The following is a 12446-nucleotide window of genomic DNA, read 5'->3' as shown; positions in this document are numbered from 1 at the left end:
TGGCTGTGTGAAAAGGCTATTACGAATATAGTCTAATGAACTAATTATCATCTGCGGACAAAAATTTCCATAATTTACTTCATAACCATATGTGTAATTAATTAAAACTCACATTGTCACCAACTTGCACCTATATATTAACGTATTAGCTTTTATATAATTACTATTCTCTGAATTTTATTTTTGGCCAATTTCATTTATATTTCATCCAATTATATCAATATACCCAAGATTATGTCAACATTTTCGTTCTCTCCAATTTAAGTTGTTTATTCTTGTACTCCCAAACGTAAACGAAAAGCAGCTACATAAAAGTAATCGTTTTTAAAACGCTCAACTCGCAAGTAAACCGTTTGTAGTGAGACCATGCAGCGCAACCATAAAATATCAGTTACCATCATTATTGTGCGGCCCATCAAAAATCACAAACCCAAGCGGATATGCAAAGAAAACATAAAGCAAAAAATAGTAAAAGCTCGCAAAATAATATTTGTAGAGAAAAAAATTAAGAAAATGTGACTGAATTAGTAATCATATTCGTGCATTGAAAATTTTAAAGCAAAAAACAAAAAAAAAAAACATTCGTTATTCTTATCATTATGTCTTTTTGTTGTCTAGTGAAAACCGTAGTGAAAATTAGTGCAATTTTTGTGCTCATGAGTTGTAAGTGTTTTCTAAACTACTGACTTTTTTATTTTTTTTTTTCATTATCCTACTTTCCTTACAACTACTATTTCTTTTCTGTACAATTTCGTAGATCTCTCATAATTTTCTCTCATATTTTGCGCTTCAATATGTGCTTCTTTAATATTTTATTTTAAGAACTTACGTTTTCTTTTAAGTTTGTAAATTACTTTTTATGTATTTTTTCTTCAAAATAGTTGAGAACTTTCCTTTCACCAATGTTCACTTTACTGTTTATCGTGTGTTCTAGTATCGCATACTTGGGAACAGTCGTATGTTTTGCATGCGACGAATTTGCAGCAATTTCAGACTACATCTCTTTGCTGTGTTCATCATTTTATGTTTCTCCCTAATTTATTTTTATAGGTCTACTTTATTACATTTTCATGATTTTTTTTCCTTCATCTCCAGGAATCGGCGCTCATTTGTCTCATGATCGTCTTAGTAGTATAGAACTGCATATCCATCATCAAAGCTAGTCTTGTAAATATGACAATTCATCCAAAGTTTTATGTCACCGTGCTCACCTAAACTCAAAATATATTTTTATTTAGTAAAGAATATATAAATTTTAATAGCAAAAACATTCAAACATTATCTTAATTTTTTTAAGATTTTATAATATTACTGTAATGTAATTTAATAATAATATTATTCTGTAAAGTATTAAACAATACTTTTTTTTTATTTTATATTCTATATTGAATATCTATATTTTTCCATAAACTTCCAAAACTTTTTTAATATATCCAATAACTTTATTTAAAATATACATATGTATGTGCTTTTTTAATTAATTTTATATATTATAGTTCGGAAAATTCTCTATAAATATTACTTTTACTTTAGAAATTAAAGCCTTTAGTATAACCCTGTTAGTTATTCCAAATAAACACACCATATCTTATACCTTATTCGATTGAAGAGATTATATATTATACTGATTTAGACCACTGAAGGAAAAGGTCTGAATAGACCAAATCGTCTTAGTATTCTGCTGTATGAGAGCATACTGTGTAGTTTTAAAGCTCTGCTATTTAATAAACTGGATAGGGTTGAATAAATAGAATAACATAGAGGTCTGTTCTCTACTCCACCGATGCTACTGTTGCTAGATGCCGTGTACAATCTTCTATTTTAAGATTCTTAATTAGCGATTTCTTTCAGTATAAGCCTTCGACTTAGGCTAAACCGATTTTTGATTTGATAGCGTTCGCCTCTCGGCAACTCACTATTTACTGCGACAGGTTTATATAGAAAGAAAATATAGTAATACAGCCACACAACACTCAGAAAATGAGGCTGAACTTTGTTAACCTAATCTAACTAAATTCTAGAATATAACACTAAAGTATAAAAGACAACAATTTAATGAGTTTGTATAAATTATTATCTAATAAGTTCATTTATTTTTTTGAATTCCAACCTTTTTATATATTTAAATTATATATTTTATTATGATTAAAAAATTTTAGATAATTTGTTTTCAATTTTGCATGCATGTTTTTCTATGTTTGTTTGTTGTTATTATTCAAAAAAAAAATGTTTAGAAGGCATGCGATATTTTCAAGTTTGATGCACTTTTATACTTTTTTTTTCTTTCTAATAACATTTATATACAATGAACATTTCCGAATTTCTTCACTAAACTAATACTTGCATTGCTTGCGTTTTCTTTACAGCGCTACAGAGGGTGCCGATTCGCATCCCGCTTCCGGCGGTGGCACTCCCACTGGTGATGAGGGTCAAATCGGACAGGGTAAGGGCGAAGAAGCAAACAGTACGTGTCACAGTACAAAATTGATTATCGAATTGGTAACAAAATTAATGTGAACAATGTGCTCAATGTGCTTAACAAGTTTTATTTACAAAAAGAAAAAAATATACAATTTAATTTAATTCTTTGTACCTTGAAAATCACAAAAAAAAAGTCTCAAAGAATGGCAGAAATGGTGACAGGTTACTACTAATGTGCTCGCTTATGTATTTCTTATAAGATTCTTTCTTTTTTTATACATATGTACTATATATATACATTGCATGTCGCATAAAATCATTTGTTGTTTTTATACTTTGTAGATGTGTGCTTTGCGCGTTACCACACATTCCAGTGTTGTTTTAATTAATTAATTTGTTTATTTTACTTGCTTTGAAAATTATAGTTACCACCAAAGTAACACAGCAAGCTAAGCATTTCGGCTCATTCTTGTCGTCGGCCATAAACAAGGCGGGCGCCAAAATCAAGGAGACTGTCAAGGAGAATGTAAGTATTGACAAAAATAAATAAATATATTGCTTAATGAAATTACAATAGTATAATTGAATATAAATATATACTAGAGTTAATGTAAAAAGGCCTAATCGTTGGTTTGCACTTCCGTCCCTAATAAACTAAAAAATGTAACCAATAATGATCTAATTGGTTGGAAATTTTTAAACATATCTCTTTTGTTTCTAAATTTTATTGAATCTCATATTTCCAGAACTCCAAACTTTCTTCGACTTTTTGGTTCCATTTATTGAATTATTTCTGCGAAGAGAATGACTTGCAAGCGATTTTCAGTTTCAGATTAAGCTTCACCATTACGGAGTCTTTTTGATAGCCTCGCCTGGGAATTATTTCCAAAAAGTTAAGATTCTAGCAATAAATATAGCCTATGTTACTTAGGGTGAACGTAGCTTTCGAATGGTGAAAGAATTTTTTAAATCGGCAGTTTTGGAGTTTATTCAATACAAACATACATACAAATCTTTCCTCTTTATAATAGTAGTATAGATAAAGATATTCATTTAAAATATTCTTATAAATAAATAAAAATAAATTCTAATGCTTTTATCTTTTTTTGAACTCACAGCCCATTCTCGAGTCTTTCAACAAAGAGCAGGAAGCCTTTATTAAAAGTCAAGGCGGCTCAGATTCCGGTATGGCACCATGGATTGGACACACCAATGAGGCTAAGATCAAAGAAGAGATACTCGGTCTCTCACAGGATCGTCGCAATTTCGTGCGCGCACCACCAGCCGGTGTTGATTTTGATTTCAACTACGATACAGCGTATCCCACAGCTATTGCCATAATGGCCGAGGATAAAGCGCTGGAAACAATGCGATTCGAACTGGTTCCCAAAATGTGAGTAGCACGCAAAGTGCTAAACAATGTAGGGGAAGGGAGAACATATTCATTATTTTAATTTTTTACATATTGTTTTTTAGTATCACCGAGGAAAATTTCTGGCGAAATTATTTCTATCGCGTTTCACTAATTATCCAGGCAGCTGAATTGGGTACACTCGGCGCTGATGGTGTTGGTCAGGCCTCAAGTGGTGAAGACGGTAAGTTGTGTGTTAACTGTGTGGTTGAGAAATGAAGTAAAATAAAAATGCAAAATACATGAAGCAAGAAAAAATATTGCAAGTATGCTGTACCGCCTACTCTCTTAAACTGTCATTTATTCTAACACCACTACTATTACGACTTCTACTACTAATACTACTACTTCGCTGCAATGTATTCTACTTTCTTTTATCGATTAGTTTTGACACACTTTAAGCTTTTATAAATCAATATTTTTCCTTTTCTTCTATTTTTTTAATTTCTTATATAATTTGCGTATTTACTAGGCAATTATAAATGAGTAACTTTTTTCACCAACTAAATTTCAAATAAAATCATTTTCTTGTAACTAGTCATTTTCGTTTCGTAAACTTGCTGTCCAACTTCCTTCCTTATTATACATATTTACAACAGCAACTCTTATGTATTTGTGATAATTCCAAATAGAATTCTACATATAGCTATAAATATAAATTTTAATTTAATTCGTACTACGAAATGCAAAAAGTGGCGTTTTTCATACATTACAAAATTGTGAGAGATTGTTTTTAGTTCAATTATGATTCGCAGACAACCTAATCGGTCAGTCAATTTACGTTCCAATTGATTCTAATGTCTTTTTTTCACAAACCACAGTTATCACTTACATGAACATACATACATACATACACATACAAACATACTAACATACATATGTACATGTAGTTGTTACTACGCGCATTTGCTAACACCGGAAATCAACGCAAACATTAATCAATTCATGAGCAGTCGATAGAATTCACTATGTAATAGCACGTCGTCGCGCAATAAAACCGTCAATCAATCAAGCAATCTATCATACTACCGTTCGATATGTAAGAAATTTATTCTTTTTGCTGTTTTTACATACATGAATGTCATTTAGACGCGTTAAATCATAAGCTCCAAAGCGGAGAGATATTCATAAATCAAGATATCGCATTTAATACCGTTGTCATTTATTTAATATTTGTCTTCATTTCAAAACTTTTACTTCTTTAAATGTTTCTTTATTTATATTTGATATATATTTTTTTTAATTGAAATTTAAGTTTTTAAAATATGTTTTATTATTTTTTATTTATATTTTTATCCGTCTTCTTTTATTCCATTTCATGTTCGTCTTTCAAATTAAATCCATAATAAAAATAAATAAATAAATTGGCAATTTTGGCAATTAAAAACACATTTAAAAAACGCAAATGAGACGTGCGAAACTGTTTTAATGAAAACAAAAAATTACAAAAAAAAATTAAATAAAATAAATCACATTTTATTAAATAATTGTGAAAAACAATATATGTTAAATATGGATTAGCAGTCAAAAAAGTAACGGACAAAGCCAAAGCTGCTGCTGTTGCTGTCAATGAAGAGCAAACAAGCGCAAATAACACCGATATCAAAGTAACTACCGCGATTTCACCGATATTTAAACAACCCACCGGTGTTGGTGTTGATAAGCCCGTGAGCCAAAAGACACGACACAGTGAATCGGAATTTGTTTCCGACTCATACCGTACGAATGCCGAAACTGATTTGGAAGAAATCAAGGATGGCATGCGCAAATTGGGCATTGACAGTATGACAGAGCAAGCGCTGGGCAGTGATGGTAAGCGGTTTTTTATTTATTTATTTCATTTCATTTAAAATTGGTGGTTGATTTTTTTTATTGATAATTTTATGTGTTTTATTTTTTATTCTTTAATTTTAAGTTTTAGTTTAAGTTTATAAAAATTTGGGAAGTGTTAAAAAGTATTGAAGTTTTAATATATTTGCACATGTTTATTATTAGCATAACTATTGAGGAAATACTACTAATTACACCATGTAAAATAAATCAAATTTTAATATATTGAAAAAAAAATGTAAATAATCGGTAACCTGATGACCAATTATTAGAAAAATATATACATATTTATTTTCTCTGATGTCAAAATGTTTGCAAATGGTAACTGAATTACTTCACTTCAGAAAATATTATGAGAAAATTCTATAAAATTATAAAATTTAAAAAATGAGCTAGAATTTATATTAATAATAATTATTTTTTTTCACAATTCAAAGAATGTTTCCTTTGTTATTGCAAATGTTAAAATATAATATATAAAATTTCGCTTACGACATAAGGAGACACTTCAAAGAACGTCTCCTTTGTTATTGCAAATGTTAAAATATAATATATAAAATTTCGCTTACGACATAAGAATGTACATTGCATTTCCCAAATATGTTTGTAATTAATATTATGTTATTTTCATACGTACATGTATAGTATTTTAAGGTTATGTATTATTTTTTCGTTAATCTGTGCTTTTGAGAACTTTTGCACTGCTATTAATAACAAAGAATGTGATCTCAACTAATTTTGTGGTATTTAACAACATTAAATAACAATCTAACAAATGAAATGAAATATGCAAAAAACTATATTACAAACTTTATACTAAGTCGCGTTTAAATATCCAAAAAATACCAGGAAATCATACCTTTGTTGAAATGTTTTTTAGAAACGTTTTTCAATCCTCTTGAATTTCGAAAATCTCAAAAATAAAGCTTTTCAGAGACATCTTTCAAACATTTAAACCATACTCCACCAAAAAAGCATCACTTAAACGACTGGTTGCGACATTGACATATTTTCGTCTTCTAAAACCATTAGATTTTATTTCGCAAAACCTCATACAATCATATGTATGTGCATCTATGCAATTAAATCAATCAGTATCAATTCAATAGTTTTCATAAAACGCTGTCGTCAATTTCATACGAAAACACTTTTGCATATTCTTTCGTACAAAGCATATACATACATATTTACAGTTATTCGTGCAGAATTCATTTTAGTATTTATTCACATTTTTTCTCGCATTTGTATTATATGTATGTGTAAACTACAAAAGCACTGCTTAACATGCATTGTAGCAACACGTCTCTTTTGCACTCTCTCTACCAATGATTTTAATAGTAACATGAAACATGAATTGAATTCGTCTCATTGCTAATTTGAGCTTTATGAAACAAAAATAAAAAAATTAAAGAAATGTTATCAAAATAATAATGAGAATTCTACTGCAATTCAAACAAAACAAACAAAAAAAAAACAAAAAACGAAACAACAGTGTAAATGGTTTTTCTTACTTTTTTTCTCATTTTTTTCTCTCTCTCCTACTTTTTTCTTAACTTATATTGGTTACGTTTACTACAACAACAACAACAACAACAGCAATGACATTTAATTATTAAATTGCAACAAGTCACGAAAGACAAGAATAATAAAATATTATACATAAATATAAAGTAAAAATTATTATAAATGAAAAAATATCATAAACCAATATAAAAATAAAAATATGAAATATAAAATATAAAATAAAAAATAAAAAAAATATAAAATATAAAATAGAAATGTTTACATAAATGTAATAAAAAATACAACCTGTAATAGCGACTTAATAATATATCTAATTAGTTGTAGGCGTTAAAAATTTTATTAGTGAACAACAAAAGAGATTCTAAATTGTCGAAAAAACTATCGAACCGAAACAGAATCAATGATAAAACATTGAAATATATACATATGAAAATAATGCAGTGGCACTTACACACGAACACACACAACCACGTAAAAGTAAATTTTCAACGTGTGCGTAGACTTCAATGAAAAATTTTTATTAGCTGCATATGTATAATTTATATGTATGTATGTATAAGCGCGTTAGCAAATGTTTTAAACTGCAGCAACAAATAACAAACAAACAGAAACAAATACTTACAGTTATTGCTACACACACATATACATGCTTTTGTGTATGTATGTGTATTACACTTGAAATTTATAATTTCTTTCATTTGCCATTAAATAGTAAAATATACTCAAATTCTACTAAACATATTTTGCTCATTTAACATTCAAAGTATATACCACATATTCTATTAATTTTATATATATTTAATTTAGAAGTTTTCTGTTTTACCTTATTTTGCATTTCTACTTTGGCTCTAGCACGCTTCTCTCGCTATTACCCCGCCTATGTATTTTCACCACTTGAATTTCACCGGTTTTATTTAATTATTTGCCTTGGTGCTCATATACGCTTTGCTTTAATGCATTTTCCATGCTCTAAATTAAAAAAAAAAACATCAAAAACATTCAAAAAACTAAATTTTTTGTCTTTTCTTTTTAATTTTGTATTGAACAAGAAAAAAAGTATTTGCATTTAGGCAAAAGTATACGAAACACGAAAAGCAAATGCTATCTATTCTATTAGATTTATATGCGCCGTTTGCAAATTCGTTACAAAAAAACCCCAAAACATCAATTGACTTTTTACTCTATCAAACTCAAAAACAAAAAATGCATAATTATTTATTTACTTTTCTTTTCGTTTCGTTTTTAATCATCTTGCAGAAGATTGAATGGATTTACGCTAAATTACTATGTATTTAAAGTACCAAAACAAAAAAAAATGAACCAAAACTAACAAAATTACAAAAGCAAGCAAAAACCAAAGTATCACATAAACTTTATGTAAACAAACAAAATACCAAAAAAAAAAAACAAAAACAAAAATCGCATTGATTAGAGAAGCAACCAAACTCCCTGAAAGAAAACAAAATCCAAAGAAATTAAAAAAGAAACAAAAAAACAAAGCAAATCCAACAAAATGCAAACCAAATGTATGTTTACTCAATATAGATAATACAAAAAAGAAAACATAAAAATGAAAAATGAAAAAAATTACTTATAAAAAATATCAAAAGTCAAGAAAAAACATAACAAAAAGATTTTGTGTGGTAAGTTTAGTATTGCTGATTTTACAAATAAATTACGCTTACAATACAATTAATTACACAATTATTATGCAATTATCTCATTACTATACAATATGTTATCGAAATTTCCCCAACAAAATTTATATTTACATTTAAAAGAAATTATACTATTAGTATTCTAAAATTAATACATTTACGAAAATTTTAAACGAAAAAAGAGAACAATACACACACTTAAATAAATCATATATTCGTATTGCTTATAACGTTTTATATTTATTAATTATCGTTTGCTACTTAGTGCGTTCGTTATTTTTGTCTAATTGTGCGTTCGTTGGTTTTATTAAATGTGAAATTTTTGTTCAATGTTCACTAAACGTATGCTCCAATCAGTATATGTGTAATTTTTTAAATGAATTAGTATCTGTGTATGTGTGTTTAGATAATTCAACTATTCTTTGGCAATTACTTTTAGTTAACCATAAGCAATTATTAGTTTTTTGTAACCAGTTACACTTCTAATGCATTTTTTAACTTACGTCTCCTTTGCGCTTAAAGTAAAAATTTGTGAACTTGCAACCTATAAGGTCTAAAGTAGCTTATTTGACAAATATATTTCTTTGTGTTCAAATAAATGCAAATAATTATCTAAATAAAAAAATATTTACATATTTATACATAAAAAGTCTTAAGAAGTGACACAACTACTTTTTAGTTTAAAATTAAAATTTTTAGGTTATTGCGACGTTGTAATTCCATCGCCAATAATTTTGTACCGGCAATCTTTCTGATAGCACTGTATATTAAATGTACTTCAATATTTAAGGGGTTAGGTGGGTTTCAGAGACTACAAACTAGGGTATTTTTACAATTTTTTTTAAACAGCATTTTGTTTGAAATTCATGTTAAACAGTATTTTGTGAAATTTTTGTTTAAAAAATCCGAAAACTCAGCCGTTGGCACCTCATCTCTCATGACGTGTCCAAAAAAAGGTCTTTTGCCGTGGACATCATAACTCATGATTGGTTCACCTAAAAGCAATAAACCAAAAATATATCGATAGTACATGGATAAATCTAGTTAATGAACGAAGGAAAAAAGAAATTCTTGAAATTGAATTTTTGACTGAATTTTAACCAAATGTTTTGGTCAAATTTTCGCCAAATAGGCTATGACTATGCATAGGCTAAAAAAATAGTTATAATAAATATAAATGAAAATCCTTCATTTATTAACTAGATGTTATTAATTAATTAATTATTAATGTTATTTTAAAGATGTGTGCAAAATTTGAACCTTCATAAATTTTTGAGTTATCGTGTCCACCGACTTGAAAAATTGAGTTTTGACATAAACGCGTTTAAAATTGTATATTCGTACTGGCGTGGCCTGATGGGCAGAACTTCCAAAGAGTATACACATCTCTTAGAATATTACGCGGATTGATTTGATATTTTTTGATAATATTTTAAAAAATTTTCACTATTTAATAAGGCAATAAAATTTATTTCCAACTTTTGAAAATTGAAACCTCTTAAGAACGACTGTAAATTTTGATGTTTTTTAATGAAAAATTAGGACTAATTCTTTTTTCTAAAATCTCCACGATTTAGGTCCATTATAAAGATTCGATAAATCTATCGATAGGTCTGTTATCAAAACATAGAAATTCAGTCTTAATTGATCTCGAGCTCTAAGTTTTTCAAAGAAATATTTTAAATAAGAAATAGTAAATGTAATACAGTTATCCAGAAGTACAATTTATGGACATTCGTATATAAAGTACGTCACCTTTTATGTCAATATGAAGTATATTGTGAGGAACGATGGTAAAAAGCAGAAATCAGATATTGTTTTGTAGAATATAAAATTCATTCGGGATTAAACGTATTTGTATGAGCAAAAAACATGAAGTTTTTGACTTTAATTCTTTTGGTGTGGTACGAAAGTAAATATACTGTTATCTGTTGTGTTTTTACTTCCAAAAAAAACACTAAAAGTTAATGTTTAGAAAAAAACACTAAAAGTTAATGTTTAGAATTTTTTGTCGAAATCGTTTAAATGACAACTTTTTATGTTTATGTGATGTTTTATATATATTTTTTTAAACAACTCACCACACAAAATACAGTTGACATTTTTGATCCCAAATTTAATTTATATGTATGTGTGTATTTTACCTCGCTATGCCCCCAAAATAGCGTTAATATACATAATTGAGAATTATCAGAAAAATAGAAAAAACAATTGAAAAAAAAATTGAATTAAGTTAATAAGTTGTGGTGCAAAGCTGCTTTCTTTACAGTATTTTTGTTTTCATTTTTTATTTACTCCCTTGCATGTGCATATATATTTTGTAATTGCGTAAGTAATATTTGTAATGCTTTTAATCGTTACATTTTGAAATAAATCGGAGTTAATTAAAAGCACATATTAAAAATTTAATATTATCAGTTTAATTGTTTTTGATTTTTAATTTAATTTTAATATAATTAATTGTTTTTTTTGTTTTGTAAAAACTTGCTTTTAAAGCGCTTGACTTACATTTTTTGTCGTTTTGCTACATACATATGTTCATATATTAAGTTATTGCTTGCTTTTTGGCATTTATTCCATTTACTTGTGTAAACAAATACATATATATGTGTAATTATTAGATAGAATATTTAACAATATATTTAATATACAAAATGATGAAGCATGTGTGAACTAGTTTATAAAGATTTTCTTGAAAATCATTAATATAACTATGTAAATATTATAAATATATTGTTTAATATTTAACAAAACCAATATCACTTATATAAATATATACATATATATATATATATATATATCACTTATTAACAAAGCGTGCGGCAGGAAAGGAAATAAATACTAAAATCTGAAAAGTCTGCTAAATAATAACACTTAAAGCAAGTGCACCAATAAACAATTTATTTTATATATATAAATAAATAGAGGAAAATATTTATTTTTTATTTTATTAATTTATATTATTTTATTTTTTCTTTGTGAACTCAATTATTTCTCTATAATTTTGTTTAGTTTTTTCTATGCTATTAGCGCTAATCATTTTGACTTTTATTTTTATCTTTAAACCAAGATTACATTACAGTTACTGTACGCATACCAAAAAGAATACAAGTCTGCAATGGCCTTTGTCTAGGCTACGCGCAAAATCAATAACAAAATATGTCATTTTAATTTAATTTGAAAGGTAAAAGCATTTTTATTTGTTTTGGTTTATGCTAATATATGCAATAAATAATTCAATGGGTGTTTGGTGAGAAGACGCATGTTTTGTAAAAAAAAGTTGGTGCAAATGGCAAAATTTCTCTTTTATCAAATATATATCCAAATTCCTTTCTTGCTTAACGCATTATATGTTTTTAGATATTTATAATATTATATAATTGTATCTTCAAAATATATATAAACTTCATACTTCCTATTTAAAATAAAAATACTGAACACATTTATTCATTAAATATACACAAAAAATATTTTATTAAATATAAATATACATAAAAACATAAATTAAGTTTAAATAATTAAAAATATAAGAAAAATATGTTAATTAATGTACAAACATATATACATTAGAGTAGTGGCTTATGCTATTCACAATGAAAGAT

The 12446-nt window shown here is 27.2% G+C and overlaps 1 protein-coding gene across 5 annotated transcripts in view; it reads left to right on the top strand.

Moving 5' to 3' along the window:
* The window catches only part of LOC105218238 (synapse-associated protein of 47 kDa), an 80002-nt gene that overhangs the window by 64822 nt on the left and 2734 nt on the right, over window positions 1-12446 (top strand). For 2 of the 5 annotated variants that reach the window (XM_054226234.1, XM_054226233.1), the window contains exons 3-7: window positions 2367-2443; window positions 2847-2947; window positions 3540-3814; window positions 3898-4016; window positions 5354-5644. In XM_054226234.1, coding sequence (XP_054082209.1) covers window positions 2367-2443; window positions 2847-2947; window positions 3540-3814; window positions 3898-4016; window positions 5354-5644 — 863 coding nt within the window. Of the gene's footprint in view, window positions 1-2366; window positions 2465-2846; window positions 2948-3539; window positions 3815-3897; window positions 4017-5353; window positions 5645-11914; window positions 12029-12446 lie in introns of all 5 variants that reach the window. The other 3 variants (XM_054226232.1, XM_054226235.1, XM_054226236.1) reach the window with 2 other exon arrangements.

The sequence above is a fragment of the Zeugodacus cucurbitae genome, chromosome 2 (genome assembly GCF_028554725.1).
Source record: "Zeugodacus cucurbitae isolate PBARC_wt_2022May chromosome 2, idZeuCucr1.2, whole genome shotgun sequence".
Classification (NCBI taxonomy): Eukaryota; Metazoa; Arthropoda; class Insecta; order Diptera; family Tephritidae; genus Zeugodacus; species Zeugodacus cucurbitae.
This window is presented reverse-complemented; position numbering and strand designations above follow the sequence as displayed.